General features: G+C 40.9%; 1 protein-coding gene across 4 annotated transcripts in view; it reads right to left on the bottom strand.

Annotated features, from left to right (window-relative positions):
- Window positions 1-19,526, bottom strand: part of LOC130277234 (golgin subfamily B member 1-like) — a 108,421-nt gene that overhangs the window by 19,645 nt on the left and 69,250 nt on the right. For all 4 annotated transcript variants that reach the window (XM_056527694.1, XM_056527695.1, XM_056527696.1 and 1 more), the window contains exons 18-21: window positions 18,295-18,404; window positions 17,602-17,770; window positions 15,789-15,893; window positions 527-11,266 (exon numbers count right to left, since the gene is read on the bottom strand). In XM_056527694.1, the coding sequence (XP_056383669.1) occupies window positions 527-11,266; window positions 15,789-15,893; window positions 17,602-17,770; window positions 18,295-18,404 (11,124 nt within the window). The remainder of the gene's footprint in view (window positions 1-526; window positions 11,267-15,788; window positions 15,894-17,601; window positions 17,771-18,294; window positions 18,405-19,526) is intronic.

Here is a 19,526-nt window from a genome sequence, read left to right as displayed (position 1 = left end):
TACTTTTTTTTGTGCAGCTGCCTATGTTTTTTGTATACAGCCAAATTACACTGTACAGTGAACCAGAGATAAAAACGCAGTGTGATCTCACCCTTACTGCAGTGTTTTTATGGAATAGCCCCATTGTATGGGTTAATAAACCGCGTCCAAAACTGTGTTGAACTCTGCAGCATGCAAACTGAAATTCTGCGTTGGAAATGATGTGGCGTTTCAACACGACCTTAAGCTGACTACATACAGTAGACTAAAATAAACTAATAGCTGCATTTGACTATCTTGACCACGCATTTTGATAAATGTCCGCCAAAAAAAGAAGTCGGTCATGCCAAATTATTTCAGCAATATGAGACTTATCATTCGATACTCCTTTTCTCTTAGCTTTTGTTCCTGATCTGCCATCTAAGCCTGCCATATTGATGCTGGGATCCTTCGCAGGAACGTGACCAATTTTAATCGACTCATACACATTTCATCTAGGCTGTTGCATATCGAATAAATAGATAACACAAACAGCAATTAAACCTACCTGTGTTAACTTATCTGGCTGTAAGAGATTCATGTTAAGTTCATGCTCTGTGATGACCTCTTTAACAGAAGTATCGTCTTGTTTAGACTTCTTAACTACAGTTCCTTCTTTTAGCATCTGGAGTAATCTCTCTCGATCATGCTGTAAGCTTGCCATAGCTTTGGAGAAAGCATCCATCTGCTGAGCGTAAGTGGCGCACTCGGAAGAGAGGCTGGTGACCTCCAAACCTTTGTTTGTTAGGGAATTGCACAAAGAGTCTATTGCAGCAGCCAGATGGTCCACAGTGATCTGGTCTTCCGTGGCAAGATGTTCACTAAGGAGGGTGTTGTTTTTGAGAATAACGTAGATCTGGGATTTAAAGTTTCTTAGTTGACTTTCAAGGTCATCTCCTCGGATCTTCTCAGCTTTCAGCTCAGATGCATATCGCCATTGCAACTCTTTAAAATCATCGATCAAGGAATCTCGATTGTCCTGTAGGGCTGCCATTGCTTTCCCGAAAGACTCATTTTGAGCCTTCAGCTGCTTATTCTCATGGAAAAGTCCCCAATAGGCTTCACTAGCGTTTTCATCTGCCTTATCATTTTCACTAGCCCACTGATCATCATTTTGTTCAAAATCTATCAGATCCAAGTCAGATTTCACCTGATCATCCTTATACTTCTTCCTGGATTCTTCAAGTAGCTTTTCTTTGTTGATGGCAGCTATAAGACCCTCTTGATCTTTAACTTTTGACGTTAATTTCTGGTTCTCCACTTCTAAAGTCTCAGCCGAGTTTTGCAGGGTCTCAATGGTGCTCTGCATATCCCTACACGTCTTCTCAAGATCACACTTCTGTTGCTCAAGATTTTTAATCAGCTCCAGCTTCTGTTTCAGTAATTCCTTTAATTGTTCATCTTTCAGAGAAAGCACTTGGTTCAGATCTTCCCTATAGCGAATGAGCTGTGCTGCCAGCATGGCATTTTCAGCATTAAGGTCATCAACTTTATTTAAAGCCTTCCTAAGTTCTTCTTTAAGGTTACTGTTTTCATCGACAGCAGAAACAATGATGTTGTCTTTTTGGCTTAGGACACGTTCATTGCGTTGACTGATAGTTTGCAGATCGGAACTGAGTTGATCTCGATCAGTTTGCAGTGAAGATATTGACTTCCTAAAGGCCTCAATCTCATTAGCTATCGAAGCCTTTTCCTTTTCGGCTTTTTCATACTTTAATTTAAGGGTTTCATATTCTTTTTCAACCCTTCGACACTCCAAAACGGACTTAGCCTTTTCTGCTTCAACAGAGGACAATCGGTGCTCGTAATCTTCTGCTTGCTTACGATACTGACTTTGTATTTGTTCCAGGTAGCTGGATATTTCACCATCTTTGGAGGATATTAACATAGAGATCTCCTTATCTTTGTTGTCAATGATTTGTTTCATATGCTGAGACATAGTGACCTGTTTCTGTATATCGATTCTAACTTTTTCGCCTTCTAGTTTAAGCTTTTGGATCTCCTGCTCATTTTCTGTGATTATGTCCTTTAATGCCTTCAACTCAACATCCGTCACCTCCGGAAGAGGCCACTTTTCTAATGCCATATTTTGTAGAACAGTTTCTTTGGGTTCATAACTTAATCCAATTTCAAGTTCATTTCTGTCTATACCATTTCTTACATTTGGCTTAGAGAACTTATTGTTTGACTCTTTGTTAACTAAGTTTTCAGAAGACAGCAAGTGCTTTTTGTCTACTTGCTTCTTACCCCCCCTTAAGTTTGAAAGTTCTTTATCCAGAATTGATATATTACTTCTGGCTTGGGTGAGCTGGGCAGATGTGCAGTCAAGTTCTTTTTTAATCATGTCATTCTGGTTATTTGACTCTTTTAGGGCCCCTTCAAGGTCTAATAGGAGCTCTTGAAATCTTATGGAATCACGCTGAAGCTGGTTAATCTCCTGTTGCTTCTCCTTGAGCAGTTCTTGTAATTCTTTGGATTTGGTTTTGGTTCCTCTGCTGTCATCTTGAGCATATTTAATCCTTTGTTCTAGATCCCGTAGAACCTGTAGCTGATGTTCTTCTTTTTCACGAACGATACTGTTTTTCTCTGCCCTGAGAGACTCTACCTGCTGACTTAGAGTATGGGTTTGTGCCTGGAGCGACTTAAATTTGTCAGATAGCAAGCTGTTGTTTTTTACAACTTTAAGTAATTCCATCTCCAAATTCTCCCTCTCATTTTTCACTTTACAAAACTGCTCCTGTATACTTTCAATCTCCTCTAGAAGAATGACCTTGTCGGCCTCTAGAATTCTTACTTTCTCATTCAACTTCATCTTATCGAGTTCCATGTTACTTAGGTCAGCCTCCAATTTCTGAACAGTGGTATTTTCTTGTTTTAACAGCTGGTCAGTGCTGTTTAGCGTCTCTAGAATACTAAGTTTTTCTACTTCGTTCTTTTCCAAGCTTTGCTCAGTGTCTTGTACTCTAGTTTCCAACTCTGTAACAGTTTTGGCCAGTGTCTCGTTCTCAGTACTCAGCTCAGACATTTTCACCTCCACGTCGGATCTATACATGTTCATGTCCATTTGTAACTTGTCCAGAGCTGTTTTAATGACGGAAATACTATTATTTTCCTTTTCTTTACTATCCAGAGAGGTCTTCAAGTTCTCACATATTTCTCTTAAACGTTTATTTTCTTCTGTCAGTTTCCCATTTTGTTGGGATAGTTCATCAACGAGAGACGTTTTCTCCACTGTATCAAGAAGCCGCTCATTTTCTAATTTAAATTTTTTCATTTCAATCTCTTTGGACTCCAGAGTTGTTCTAAGTTTGTCCATCTCTGCATCGCTCTCCTCAATTTGTCTTACCAGCCCTTGATTTTCGCTCTGAAGGTCATGATATTTCATCACTACCTCATTTTTTTCTTTCTTTGTTATGTCTATGACATGTCGCATCTTATCAATTTCATCGCTAATGTTTTCATACGCTTGAAGAAGGGACTCATATTCTTTGTTTAATTCGCCATGCTTAGCTTTCCATCCGGTCAATTCAACTGTCTGGGAATCTGTTAAAGAGTTCAACTGGAAAGAAAATGCTTCTTTTTCTTGGACAATAGATTCCATTGTAGATTTCAAGCTTTCACAAGCCGCCGAAAGATTTTCATTGACCAGTGAAAGGCGTTCTTTCTTAGACATGAGATCATTATTCTGCTCTGTGAGTAACGAAATCTCAGAGAGCTGCTTTTCCTGAATTTCGGAAAGTGAACGGTTAAGTTCTTCTGTTTCCCGAGTTAAGGATTGAATGTTTTGTTTAAGCGTTTTATTTTCCTTGAGCAAATCCTTACGCGACACCAAGGCTGCCTGCAGCTTTCTCTGAAGTTGCTCTTTAGAACTGCTTTCTTCTGAAAGTTTCCTCTGGTGGTCCTCATTGATCTTGTTGGTGCTGATAATCTGTTTCTCAAGATCCCCAATAATGGCCTGTTTCTTAGAACACGTTTCACACATCGGTTGGCCATTGCAGCCTTCTTCTTGAAGATTATTAAAAGTAGATTTTGTTTTAGAAAACTCCGGGCTAAGACCAGGGCTGTGCAAAGGTTGAATACTAGACTGCACCATCAATATTCCATCTTTATTAGAGACTGTTAATTTTGCTCTCAAATCCAATACTTCAATTTTAGCTTTTTCTAATTTTGACATAGCTTCTTCCAGCTCTTCTTTGACCTGCTTATAATCACTTTTCAGTGTATTTGATTCTTCTTGATGTTCTTTTAATCGACAACGCATTCTTTCCATATCTTCTTCATAGATTTTTAAGTTCAAGTGAAGGGAATCATTAGATGCGGCCACTTCTTTATCTTTTTCTAATAACTCAACAACTTTTAGCTCCAGACTATGCTTCAGCGTGGAAATTTCTGACTGGTTGACCTGGCAAGTTTCTAAGTGGGAATCTCTTTCACTGGTTAACTGCTGAATGGTCATTCGGTTACTTTCAATCATCATATGAGCCACATCCAACTCTTTCTGAAGGGAAGTAACTTTAATTTCACAATGCTCTAACTCTACAGACTTAGAAGACACTAAACTAGTCAGAAAGTGAGTTTGCTCTTGATGCTGTTGAATGTCCCTGGACAATTTGTCTACCTCTGCTTTCAATATCTGCATTTCATTTAATAACTGCGTGTGTTCGGAGTTTACTCTCAGAAGCTCTGCATCCTTCTCATGGATACCCATGGTCAACTCAGAAGCAGCCTTTTCGTGAGCCTTTAATTCCTGTAGCCTGTGTGAAACCTCTTCAATCCTCTTTTTATGATCTTCCACTTCCAACTCTTTATTATTCAGCTCAGTTTCTTTCTGGAACAGCAGTTCCTGCTGTGCCTGAACTTGCTGTTGCAGAGTATGCACTTGTTCTTTTTCTCGTTCACACTCTGTGAATTTAGCATTGTACGAATGTTGTAAGTCTAAATGTGCTTTCTGTAGCAGCTCAAACTCTTTAATGCTTTTATTAAGGCTTTGCAAAATGCCGCCATGTTTTTCTTTACTCTCAGAATTCCCTTGGCTGCATAAAAGTGACGCATGAACATTATTATGAACGATAGAATTTTCCGCGTGTGAAAATGAAGCCTCGGCAGAAGTAGAATCTGGATCAACACTTGATGTTGCTTCAGGGGACATTTGTGAGCTTGTTTGGCCTTTAACTTTTTCAAGGCATATTTTTAAGTTTTCAAGATTTTCCAACAAGTGTATATTTTCTTCTTCTAGACTCTTTAGTTTGTCTTTGAGAGCATATTTTGTCTGGTGTAGATTCTGTTCTTTTTCTTGAATGGTTCTTAAATATTCCTGGCACATGTTGTCTTTCTCTGAGAAGCTTTGCTGCAGTTCAGAGACATTATTCTGGAGCTGTACAAGGTGTTGTTCCTTTTCAGATAGAGCACTCAAAAGTTCACTTATTTTTGCATCCTTCTTCAGTAATTCTTGCTTAGCCAGCTGTCCCTGAGCCTGCAGATCTTCGTTCTCCATCCTTATAGCTTCTAATTTCCCATTCAATTCTTCCACAGTTCCTTCAAGTTCAGACATTTTCATCTGTTCTCCTCTTAACTCGTCTTGTTTACTTTGTTCAAGTTTCTCAATTTTTTGCATTAAATCTTTCCTTATAACTAACGCGGCCTGAAGTTTCCTCTTTAAGTTCTCCCTTTCTTTACTGAATTTCTCTGACTGGAGATCTTTCTCACTGACCAACTTGCTTAAATAGAGTTCCTTATCAGCCAGGACCTGTTCAGATTGCTGTAATTTCTTCTCACAAGCCTCAAATTTTTCAGTTAGTTCAGAGATTTGTGACAGAAAATAACTTTTATCAGACTGTAAATTCTTAAGTTCTACGCTCAAGACATTTTTTTCATCCGTAAATTTTACCATTTCGCTTGACATAGCTTCCATAACCTGCATCAGAGAAGCGTCTTTTTCTTTTATTTGATCACTGAGAGTAGATATTAACTCTTTCTGCTGACTAACCTGTACATGGAGGTCTTGGGCAAGCACATTTTTCTTATTAACATCTTCTATAAGCTCTACAATCTTAGTTTTTTCTTCATTCAGCAATGTATTGGTGTTCTCAAGCTCTTCTTTGGATATCCGTATTTCTTCTTGAAGAACTAACATACGTGTGTTCAATTCAATGATAACATTCTCTTTTTCTTGTAAGATGCTTTGGACATGAGAAGTTGTAGCCTTAGCATTTTTAAGTTCTTCCATTAATGATTCATTACCTATGCTTTGTTCTTTGACCTTTTGTAACCCATCAAGCAGAAGGTCTCTCTCTTTTTCCAACAAGAGAATAGACTGAGTCTTCTGTTCGATTTCTCTGTCTTTTCCCTGAAGTTCTTCCTTTAACTCTGCTACTCTTGACTTGTAGTCCGATGCCACACATAGCATCATTGAAAACTTCTCTAACTTACTTCTGTAACCATACTGTTGTTCAAGTTTCTCACATTCTGAGTAATTCTCATCACACAAAGCACATAACCGATTATCAACAAAATTCAAGTCTTTAAGCAAACTTTGTAGTGCTTCCTCCTTTACTTTAATGTCCTTGCCTAAACTGTCATTCTCTTCTCTAAGTTTCCCATTTTCCTCATTTACTTGCATAACCTCTTTTTCTGATTGTTGCTGCAGTTCACTAAGATTAAGCTTTAGGTTTTCTATATGTACTTTCAAAGCATAGTTTTCCTCAGCTTGGGCACTAACCTGCTTCTGAAGATCAGAATTCGTGACTTGCAACACGTTCAGGCTTTCTGCAACAGAAGAAACACGTTCTTCTGCTTCTTGTATTTGACGTTCAAGATTTACTATAACTGTGTTTTTATCAACCAACTCATTCTGCAATGTGGCCAAGGAAGAGTCTCGGTCTACTTGTAAGGATTGCAAACATTTTTCAAGCTCCAATTTTTCTTGAATTGATGATTCTAATTGTTGGCTTATGTGTTGTTTGTCAAGTGCAGAAGTATGCTGGTCTTGCAATAATCTTGAATTTAAGTTGTCCGCGTCTTGCTTCAGATTTTCAATATGCTGACATTTATCCTGTAGGGTCTGAACGAGTGCTTGAGACTCTTCTCTTTCCCGAATCAATGTTTGCAGTTGGGTAGAAGTCTCCTGATACTCTACTTTCACAGAATGTAGTTCCATTCTTAAAATTTCTTCTGCCTTTTGACATTGAGATATAATATCGTCTTTAAGTTTCAACGCCTCAGATATGTTTTTGACATTAGAACTACCTTTGTCTAGTTCTCCACGTAGAAGATTAACCTCACTGGCAAAAGCCTGAACGTTGCTTTCCAACATTTGAAGCCTAGCATCCTTTTCACTTGCCGAACTTAGAAGTTTGGAAATATCGGCCTCCTTACGGCTATTAGAGTCTGCCAACTCCTGCTTTTGCTCATACAGAGAAGCATATTTCTCCTGTAGATTTTGCACAGTGTTTTCTTTCTCCAAGACAGATTCCTCAAGAGCTTTAACTTTATTACTAAGTTCAGTCACAGTTTTCTGAAGATCTGCAGTCTCGGCTCGCAACAGATTAAGGCTTTCTGCTCCAGAAGAAACACGTGCTTCTGCTTCCTGTACTTGTCGCTCAAGATTTCCTATAACTGCGTTTTTGTCAGTCAACTCATTCTGCAACATGGCCAAGGAGGACTCTCGTTCCATTTGTAATATTTGCAAAATTTTTTCTAGTTGCAATTTTTCTTGAACTTCTCTCTCTAGTTGTTGGTTTATCTGTAGTATATCATGTGCAACAGTTTGTTGGTCTTGCAATAATCTTGTATTTAAGTTGTCTATGTCTTGCTTCAGATTATCAATAGACTGACTCTGTGAAGTACATTTGTCCTGTAGGGTCTGAACCAGGGCTCGGGCCTCGTCTCTTTCCAGAAGCAATGCTTGCTGTTGGGTAGTAGTCTCCTGGTACTCCACTTTTACAGACTGTAGTTCAGATCTTAACCCTTCTTCGGCTTTTTGATGTTGAGATATAATATCGTCTTTTAGCTTTAACGCCTCAGATATGTTTTTGACATTAGAACTACCTTTGTCTAGTTCTTCACGTAATAGATTAACCTCACTGGCAAAAGCCTGAATGTTGCTTTCCAACATTTGAAGCCTAGCATCCTTTTCACTTGCCGAATTTAGAAGTTTGGAAATCTCGGCCTCCTTATGGATATTTGACTCCACCAGCTCCTGCTTTTGCTCATACAAAGAAGCATGTTTCTCCTGTAGATTTTGCACAGCGTTATCTTTTTCGGAGACTGACTGTTCAAGAAATTTAACCTTACTGCTAAGTTCATCCACAGTTTTCTGAAGAGCAGAACTTACATTTCTGATTTGCTCCAATTCGGCATTTAGGGTTTCCTCCTTTCCACGATGTAAAGTTTCTTGCGCTTCCAAGGAAGCAGACAACTTGCTTACATCAGTGAGCTGCTTTGTGTTAGTCTCCTCTAAAGCAGTCACCTGTTTTATCAACATATCACACTGCTCCTCCTTAGTTCGAAATTTCTCCTTTAGTTCCTCAATGTCCGACAAAGAGTTCTTAATGGTCAAATCTTTTTCTGATACAGCTGCCTTAAATTGAGTGTTATCCTGCAGCAATGTTTCAGTTGCCTTTCTTTGCTCGTCTAAAGTGTCTTGAAGTTCAGACAACTGGGCCTTCACATTCGCGTAGCTGTCCACCTTCTCCTTCAGACATTCATCTTTTTCTGCTAAAGCCCTATTCAGTCCCCCTACAGTGTCCTTCAGGTTTTTGAGCTGAGAGTGGAGTTCTGAAATGATCTTAACATGTTCGGCTAATTGAATTTTTAATAATTCTGCTTCCTCACTCTTGTTTTTTAGTAACTGCATTTGGTGACTCAACTTTTGGAGCTCTTGTTCCTGGTCAACTATTCTTTGCTGCCGTTGAGTACAGTCCGAAACTGAGCTTTGCAGTTCATTTTGAAGGGCAGAAATAGTTTGCAGATAGTGTCCTTCACCTTCTAACTTCTTCTCTGTTTGCTGGATAAGTTCCTCCTTTTGGAGAAGAAGAGCATCCTTCTCTTCAATACTACGGAGCAGATCCCCTTTCTCTATTTGTAGTAAATCAATCTGATCCTTCAAAGACAAAATAGTATGGCCTTGTTGTGAGGAATGAGAGCTCAGAACACTGACCTCTTCTGATTTGTTGGACAACGTGGTTTTTAGCATTTCAATGTCAGAATTCAGTTTTTCCTTTTCCATCTTGATCACGTTTAATTGTTGATTTAAGGAATCTGCCGTTGACTGACTCTGCAACCGGAGTGTGTTCTGTTGAGCTTCTAAATCTGATATAGACAACATGCAGGACTCTTTTTCGAGAGTTAACCTATCAATTTCCTTTCTACCAGCTTCTACCTCCTCCATAATTTTTGCATTTTCCACAACTTTTAAATCTAAATCCTGCTGTAGTTTGCCAAAAGCCATATTCAATTTTTCTTCATTCTCTGTGACTTTTTTGTTGACCTCTCTTAGTGCCTGTTCCTCACTCTGTAGCCTATCTAGGTTCTTTCTTATTTCCTCAATCTGAACAGACTGTGTAGTGAGGAGTGTGTCTTTCTCCTCAAGGACCTGATTTTTACTTTCGACCATATGACTTAACTCTTCTACTTGTTTTTCCAATGCCATGTTTTTCTTTTCGTTTTGCTTTAACCGTTCATATGCCGTATCATAGTCCGAAGTCTTGGCTTTTAGTGCCTCCTCTTTTTGCTGCGCAACAGCCCTGGATTCCTTCACGTTCTGTTTTAAAGACCGAATCTGAGTCTGTAACTTAAGCGCAGCTTCTTGCTCTTTACGCAATCGATTCTCAAGGTTGAGACACTCTTTAGCCTTCTCTTCTACCTCAGCAGCGGTTGTATTTTTATTCTGAAAATTCTGGGCAGAAATTAACTCAATTTCCTTCTGAAGATCTTCCTTCTCACGTACAAGGCTGGTTGTCATATTCTGGAGATCTGAGAGCTCCTGTTCTTTCTCAGAGAACTTTTTCTGGATATCTTGCAGGGTCTGGGTCATAGCAGATATTTCAGATTCTTTTTGGCTAACCTGTGACAGTAAACTTTCCTTTTCTTTGGAAACTTGCCTATTTTGGTCCTCCAAGCTATGAATTTTTCTTTCAAGTTCCTCAACAGAATTCATCACAGTCTTCAGAACAGTCTCTTTATCTGCCAGAGATGTCTCTAAGCCTTTGGTTTGCCCACGGAGTGCTTCTGCTTCTGAATGCAGTTTACTTATGACTTCTGTTTTTGCATTTATTTCCTTCTGAAATTCTTCTGTCTTTTCTTGCAGGTTCTTCACCAGTTCCTCCTTACTCTGTGCCAATATTACAAGATTTAGCTGCAAAGATGACAATTCCTCCTGCTTCCTTATCAACTCTTCACCGGATTGTCCCTTCTGCTCCGAGAGGAGATTTAATAGCTCCTTTATTTCTTCATCTTTTTTCGACAACTCTGAAACTAATTTGTTGTATTGTTCTTTCGTGGATTTCAGCTCATTATGAAAACTCTCTTCCCGAGTGCTCTTCTCTTCCAACAATACTGTAAGTCTCTCTTTTTCTGAGTGATCGGTCTCTATCTGTAATTTTAAGCTCTCGACTTCCTGTATGTGCTTAATTTCTGTCTCATCAACTTTAGCAACAGATGCGTTCATCTGTTCTTTAAGGTTTGCAATCTGTGCAGAACATTCCGTAAGGTGATTATTGTGCGTTACTGCCTGCGTTTGGATCTCAAGACGAAGGCTCTTGATTGTTTTGTCATTCTCATTTAGCTGCCTCATCAGCTCTTCGGCTTCTTTCATTTTACTCTCATTGAGCTGTTTTGCTTTATTTAACTCTGACTCCACTTCACTTAGTTGATCAGACAGAGACAAGATCTTGCTGCTGCTTTCCTGGACGTCCAAGGTTTGCGCTTCTCTCAAATGGTGAAGCTCTCTCTCCATTTTTACCAGAGCGTTGGACATCTCGCTCATCTGCTCTTCTTTAAAATCAATGGTCTCCTTCAAGACGGTAACTTGCTCAGAATATTCAGTCAGGCTTGCTGAGAGAGAGGACATTTCTCTGTCCTTTTCTTGTAAGAGATCTTTAAGACCGTCTATCTCCCTCTCACATCTCTGCAAGTCGTGAAGAAGTTGCGATTGCTTTTCTAGATGACTTGTGTTAAGTCGATCCAGTTCGTCATTTGTCTGATCAAGGTCAACTTGGAGTTTTTCCAAAGATAAATCTTGCACCGATACCTGTAGAGGAAAAAAGGACAAACATAATAAAATTTATATAATTAGCACATAGCTTGAGTGAGTTATATATGATCTAATTCATAGTAAGCTAAGCTTAGCAAGGGAACCAAGCATCAGAGTTTACCATATATAACGCTTGGTAAGGTGTTCTATATGATAAAATGTTTATCCTCACCATCCCCGGGGGACTTTTCTGCCTCCAGGAATGGTGAGGATATGAAGTTGATCAGATCGTACGAAGCCCCTGGGGGGGGGGGGGGGGGGGGGGGGAATACTTACCAGGTTCTATTGCTTTGGCCGTAGTGAAGCCCCCTCGACACGATTGACAGCCCACGTCATCGCTCTGCTCCAGATGGAGCATAGCGGTGATGCAGGCTGTCAATCACACCTAGGGGGCATCACTATGGCTGGACCTGGTAAGTATAGCTCCACGCCCATAGGGCTACTAATTGAGCGGCCGGGGAGACTTTATAACTTCATATCCTCTCCATACCAGAGGAAAAAAGGTCCCCTGGGGATAGTGAGGATTAACATTTTACCATATACAGTGGGGCAAAAAAGTATTTAGTCAGCCACCATAAGTATTTGGTCATCTACAAACGAGCAAGATTTTTGGCTCTCGCAGACCTGTAACAACTTCTTTAAGAGTCTCCTCTGTCCTCCAGTCATTACCTGTATTATTGGCTCCTGTTTGAACTTGTTATCAGTATAAAAGACACCTGTCCACAACCTCAAACAGTCACACTCCAAACTCCACTATGCCCAAGACCAAAGAGCTGTTGAAGGACACCAGAAACAAAATTGTAGACCTGCACCAGGCTGGGAAGACTGAATCTGCAATAGGCAAACCGCTTGGTGTAAAGAAATCAACTGTGGGAGCAATTATTAAAAAATGGAAGACATACAAGACCACTGATAATCTCCCTCGATCTGGGACTCCACACAAGATCTCACCCTGTGGTGTGAAAATGATCACAAGAACGGTGAGCAAAAATCCCAGAACCACACAGGGGGACCTAGTGAATGACCTGCAGAGAGCTGGGACCAAAGTAACAAAGGCTACCCTCAGTAACACACTACACCGCCAGGGACTCAAATCATGCAGTGCCAGATGTGTCCGGGCCAATCTAAAATTTGCGAGAGAGCATTTGGATGATCTAGAATAGTATTGGGAGAATGTCATATGGTCAGATGAAACCAAAGTAGAACTTTTTTGTAAAAACTCAAACTAGTCATGTTTGGAGGAGAAAGAATGCTGAGTTGCATCCAAAGAACACAATACCTACTGTGAAGCATGGGGGTGGAAACATTCTGCTTTGATGCCGTTTTTCAGCAAAGGGACCAGGACGACTGATCCGTGTAAAGGAAAGAATGAATGGGGCCATGTATCGTGAGATTTTGAGCGAAAACCTCCTTCCATCAGCAAGGGCATTGAAGAAGAAACGTGGCAGGGTCTTTCAGCGTGACAATGATCCCAAACACAGCGCCCGGGCAATGAAGGAGTGGCTTCGTAAGGTGTGTGATTGTGTGTTTGTCTATTGGTGTGGGGTCTGCCTCCGGATGGTCTCGGGTGCGCCCTTCCCTCATTCTAGTGATTGTCTTTGCTTATCTTCCATCCTTGTCATTGTGATGGAGTCAGCCTATGGACCTACGGAGGCGTTTGTTGTATGTTTCACCTTATTGGTGATGTTTGTTAATTAAACTGCATAATTTAATAAATAAATAATAATAATAAAAAAAAAAAGAAACAAAAAAAAAATTGTGATTAAACACTAAGTCTTTTCTCCATGGGTAAAGGACTGTTCACACTGCCGTCATGGCTTCTCCTTATAATGGAAGCCACAAATATCTGCCTGATCCATCAATCAGACGATACCACCAGAGCCCAACAGAGACCATCGACTTATAATGGAGTAAATCCGGTTCGCTTAGTTATGGTTTTTGCTGTTTTATCTTATTTCGCACCACAAGGTCATTCATGTCTCTTTTGGTTTTTCATAGTAGACGTATTTATTAAAATTCTAAGTGATTCGCTGTAGTGTTCTGAACTAAACATTGCCCTACAACACACATTATGTATCCACTGCTAGGACTTAGGGTCACCTTGTAGGGCCAAGAAAAGATATTTTAGATTATAATAGATATAGATAACCTTGTAATGGTTGAGTGACTTCAGATATAATTGTGTTTACAACCTCCGCAGCCGTCATACCTTCTAAATAATAAAATCTCATCCTAGATGAATGACGGGTCTGATCAGAATATATTACAGATTGCTCATAACGCAGAATATTATAGGAAAAAACTGTGAAGCACCTGCAGTGCTGGGACCTCTTCATTCTCAGGATCATAGATAACCCAGAGTACTCCTTTAAAGGGGTACTCCGGTGGAAAAATGTTTTTTTAAATGAACTGGTGCCAAAAAAAAGTTAAACAGATTTGTAAATTACTTCTATTTAAAAATCTTAATCCTTCCAGTACTTATCAGCTGCTGTATATAATACAGAGGACGTTCATTTCATTTTAAATTTATTTTCTGTCTGTCCATGGTGCTCTCTGCTGACACCTCTGTCTATGTCAGGAACTGTCCAGAGCAGGAACAATTCCCCATAGAAACCTCTCTTGCTCTGGACAGTTCCTGAAACAGACAGAGGTGTCAGCAGAGAGCACCGTGTACAGACAGAAAAGAAATTTAAAAAGAAAAGAACTTTCATTGTAGTATATAGCAGCTGATAAGTACTGGAAGGATTAAGACTTTTAAATAGAAGTAATTTACAAATCTGTTTTATTAAGATTTTTTAATAGAAGTAATTTACAAATATATTTAAAGGGGTATTCCAGGCAAAAACTTTTTTTTATATATTAACTGGCTCCGGAAAGTTAAACAGATTTGTAAATTACTTCTATTAAAAAATCTTAATCCTTGCAATAGTTATTAGCTTCTGAAGTTTTCTGTCTAACTGCTCAATGATAATGTCACGTCCCGGGAGCTGTGCATGATGGAAAAATATCCCCATAGGAGCTGCACAGCTCCTGGAACGTGAGTCATCAGAAAGCAGTTAGACAGAAAACAGCAACTCAACTTCAGAAGCTAATAACTATTGGAAGGATTAAGATTTTTTTATAGAAGTAATTTACAAATCTGTTTAACTTTCCGGAGCCAGTTGATATATAAAAAAAAGTTTTGGCCTGGAATACCCCTTTAACTTTCTGGCACCAGTTGATTAAAAAAAAATAAAAAGGTTTTCCACCGGAGTACCCCTTTAAGAAGCTAGGTTCTAGATTAGGTTCTAGATTAGGCAACGCAATCTATCTATTCTATATAAGCAAGGGGACAGATTGGGTTCTTCAAACACAGATTTTCCACAATGATGAGCCATAGATTGGGCTTAAAGGGGTACTCCACTGCCTCACTGTTCGGAACATTTCGTTCCGATTGCTGAGTGCGGGTGCCGAGGCCCATGAGGTCACGGCCACACCCCTCGTGACGTTATACCACACCCCCTCAATGTAAGTCTATGGGAGGGGGCATGGCAACTGCCACGCCCCCTCCCATAGACTTGCATTGAGGGAGTGTGATGTGATGTCGCGAGGGGGCGTGACCTTGACATCACGAGCCCCGGCGCCCGCACTCAGCAATCGGAACGAAATGTTCCGAGTGCTGAGGCAGTGGAGTACCCCTTTAAAATGTTGTCTTTCTATGGCCTGATGATGACTGGAACGTGTGCGATAAACCCAAACCCTTAATTTCTCTATGTACAGTGATCCCTCAACATACAATAGTTTCAACATACAATGGTCTTTTCTGGACCATTGTAACTTGAAACCAGACTCAACATACAATGTACAGACAGTCCAGATCTGTGCAACGTGTCACAACTGGAGCAACTGACCAATCAGAATGGGCATTCACTGGTAAATCACCTCTATTACTGAAGTACAAGCACTGACTGTCTGTCTGGTAGCGCCCCCTACAGTACATGGAGGAACTACAAGTTCTGTACTACTCTTTACCTGTACCAGGGTTATCTGCTCCTTTTGGACACCAAGTAAGGGCGGCTCCATTTGGGACAGTGTGTGTACTGTATAGGACCCTGAAGAAGCTCCTGTCCTCTACATAAACCATTGTTTCTCAACCAGGGTGCCTCCAGCTGTTGCAAAACTACAACTCCCAGCATGCCCGGACAGCCAACGGCTGTCCGGGCATGCTGGGAGTTGTAGTTTTGCAATAGCTGGAGGCACCCTGGTTGGGAAACACTGACATAGACAGTGATTACAGCTCCCAGCAGATCTTTATTACTTTTATATGTAATTATTTGCTTTATCTATATTAGTTATCTACTTATTTTTCTTTAATCCTCACCTTTTCCTATTTTCGGATGACATTTTGGTGGCTTCAGAACCAATTACCAGGATTCCATAGAGTTCTGGTCTCAACATACAATGGTTTCAACTTACAATGGCCGTCCTGGAACCGATTAACATTGTAACTTGAGGGACCACTTGTATATGTTTTACTTACCCTGTCTTTAAACGCGGACACCTTCTCAGTGAGCTCAGCGTTGGCCATTTTTAATGCCGAGTTCTCAGACTCCGACGCCTGTTGTCTCCTTGTGACTTCTTCGAGCTTGGAATAAAAAGAAATTAAAAAGACTGAATATAAGGTTCAACCTATGAAGTATTGTAATAGGCTTGAGGAACAAAAATCAGTTTCTACAGCTATCAACCATATTACAAAGCCAAACCACACAAAGTATATATACATATATATATACACCAACCATCCAGCTGAACTATGAGAACCATATAATGTTGTCCATGGAGCTTGACCATAAAAAGGTAGATCCTAGCACTTTATCTGAGACCTAAAGAAGCACACCGGGAATCTGCAGCCATACTGATTGCAATTCCATCACTAAATGATTTCCTAATGCTACCTACACTTCCCATGAATCCTCTGGCTTTGGGTGTGGTATTTGATCACTGCAACTAGTCATCTAGATATACAAAAAAGAAAGTTGCAACAGCAATCTAGGTCAAAAAAATGGAGGCTCTTAGCGCACTTTTTGATCAAAATGTGTCCCCCCCCCCCATTTTGATCAAAAAGTGCGCTAAGAGCCTCCATTTTTTTTTACCTAGAGTGCTGTTGCAACTTTCTTTTTTGTACATTTTGTATTTGCCACAGCAGCGGGCACCTGTGTATTAGGTTGTTGTGCTGGCTATTTTTCCTTAGTCATCTTTTCCTTTAGTCATCTTACCAGGGTGAACTCAACTGGCTTATAAGTAGGTTAAAGGGGTACTCTGGTGGAAAACATTTATTTAGTTATTTTTAAATCAACTGGTACCAGAAAGTTAAACAGATTTGTAAATTACTTCTATTTAAACATCTTAATCCTTCCAGTACTAATCAGCTGCTGTATGCTCCACAGGAAATTCTTTTCTTTTTTGAATTTCTTTTCTGTCTGACCACAGTGCTCTCTGCCGACACCTCTGTCCAGGTCAGGAAATGTCCAGAGCAGGAGAGGTTTGCTATGGGGATTTGCTCCTACTCCGGACAGTTCCTGACATGGACAGAGGTGTCAGCAGAGAGCACTGTGGTCAGACAGAAAAGAAATTTAAAAAAAATTTGAGCATACAGCAGCTGATAAGTACTGGAAGGATTAAGATTTTTAAAACAGAAGTAATTTACAAATCTGTTTAACTTTCTGGCACCAGTTGATATAAGAAAAAATAGTTTTCCACCGGAGTACCGCTTTAAGGTCAGTTCACATTATGTGCAGATTAGAGGCGTTTTATTATTCAGTGCATTTTTTCTGTGCTTATTCAGACAAATATTGTCATTAGGAGAAAGTGATGAGAGATGAGCGAACTTACAGTAAATTCGATTCGTCACAAACTTCTCGGCTCGGCAGTTGATGACTTTTCCTGCATAAATTAGTTCAGCTTTCCGATGCTCCTGTAGGCTGGAAAAGGTGGATACAGTCCTAGGAGACTCTTTCCTAGGAATGTATCCACCTTTTCCAGCCCACCGGAGCACCTTAAGGCTGAACTAATTTACGCAGGAAAAGTCATCGACTGCCGAGCCGAGAAGTTCGTGACGAATCGAATTTACTGTAAGTTCGCTCATCTCTAAAAGTGATCTGACCTATAATCACAATTGAGATGTTTTAAGTGTTTTGAAGTCTTTCAGCTGTTTTAAGATGTTGAATTATACTGCATACATTTTACAGTGATTTGCACAATTGTAGTAAAATAGCACCATGTTTGCAGCTACTTTGGGAAATTATGGCAAAAATGGCGTATGGCCGTAATACCCCTTTAAAGTTCATCCTGACCTGATGTTCATACTGATCTAGTTTCTCAAGAAGATCTTTGTTCAGCGCCTCCTTCTCCTGTAGGGTTTTGGAGACCCTGTTCATCTTATTCAGCTTCTCGGTTACATCCAGGACATTCTGCTCCTTTTCCACAATCGCACTTTCAAGAAACGCATTCCGGTTTGTCAAGCTATAAAAACATTAAAAGAGTTAAAGGCTTAAAGAGGTACTCTGCCCCTAGACATCTTATCTCGGGGGACCCCACTCCGTGATCTCGGCTGTGGCACCCCAGACATCAGGTGCACGTGAAGTTCGCTCCGTGCCGGATGACTGGCGATGCGGGGCGGAGGCTCATAACGTCACGGCCACGCCCCCTCAATGCAAGTCTATGGGAGGGGGCGTGACGGACGTCACGCCCCCTCCCATAGACTTGCATTGAGGGGGCGTGGCCTTGACTAAACGAGCCTCTGGTGCTGCACCCGATGCTCTAAACGAATGCCGGGTGCAGCAGGGAGATCGTGGGGGTTCCCAGCGGTGGGACCCCCGCAATCAGACATCTTATCACCTATCCTTTGGATAGGGGATAAGATGTCTAGGGCGGAGTACCCCTTTAAACCACTTTTGAAGACAATATGGTTGGTTTAGGTAAATGTCATAAATTGTTTTACATCTCCTACCACCCGATCTGCGTTAAAAACTAGTAGGTTACAATACCCTTTGAGTTGATCGTTCAAGGTTGAAATGAGGTCATGGAGTTTTTCAGCCTCTTGGCTCTGCTGCTGGCGAATCTGGGCCAACTGGGTTTGGAAGCGCTCGTTTTCACTCTGCAACAAAGGATTGTGGGAAGTATAAAGTATTTAGCTACCACTTCAAGAATTCATATCACCATTGATAAACTCTAAAAAGGGGAACGGGGTGGGTGCGTCGGTCACAGCTCAGTGCAAGGGGAGAGCCAGGGTGCTGTTCAGGAGATGGCGGGGGCTCCCAGTGGTCGGACCCCACGGAATCACACACTTATCCCCAATAAGTAACATGTCACCGTTTATTTGCTGTCCATACAGCAGTGCAGGGATCGGAGTTCCAGAACACTTGGGGGGAGTAGTGGCGGTGGGACGACAATAATCATCAGTGCTTGCCAAGTGTGTGTGTGGTTTGCTTTGGAAGGTGGTGTGGTTTTGTGCAGAGGGGGGCCTGGTCACCCCCATGCACCAAATTTACTATAGTTTAGGCCTGTCAGCGAGTGTAATCTGTAGTTAACATTTCTGCCAGTTAAGAGCTGGTAAAGATTTCAGCGAGGGCGCGCATGCGAGCTGAACAGTCCCAGAATAGGACAGAGTACAACGGCAATGTGAACCTAGCCTAACTAGTCATTGAGGCGGTCCCAGAGGCTGCTCTCCGCCCCATCGGCCCTGAGTGATGGGTCTCTCCTTATCTATATATAGGAAGAAAAGTGTCACTCAGGGCTGGCGGGGTGGAGAGCAGCCATGGGGACCTCCTCAATGACTAAAAGAGCCACCAGGTAACTAGTCATTGGGGTGGTCCCCATTACTAGTCTCCACCCAGCCAGCCCTGAGTGACACTTCTCCCCCTATACAGTGATCCCTCAAGTTACAATATTAGTTGGTTCCAGGGCGACCATTGTATTTTGAAACCATTGTATGTTGAGACCAGAACTCTATGGAAACCTGTGAATTGGTTCTGAAGCCACCAAAATGTCATCCAAAAATAGGAAAAAGTGAGGATTAAAGAAAAATAAGTAGATAACTAATACAGATAAAGCAAATCCTTACATATAAAAGTAATAAAGATCTGCTGGGAGCTGTAAATCACTGTCTATGTAGAGGACAGGAGCTTCTTCAGGGTCCTGTACAGTACACAGTGTCCTAAAAAAGTAATGGAGCCGCCCTCACCTGGTGTCCAAAGGAACAGCTAACCCTGGTACAGGT

This window comes from Hyla sarda, chromosome 6 (genome assembly GCF_029499605.1).
Source record: "Hyla sarda isolate aHylSar1 chromosome 6, aHylSar1.hap1, whole genome shotgun sequence".
NCBI classification, from domain to species: Eukaryota; Metazoa; Chordata; class Amphibia; order Anura; family Hylidae; genus Hyla; species Hyla sarda.
Note: the sequence above shows the minus strand (reverse complement) of the source record. Positions and strands in the feature narration are given on the sequence as shown.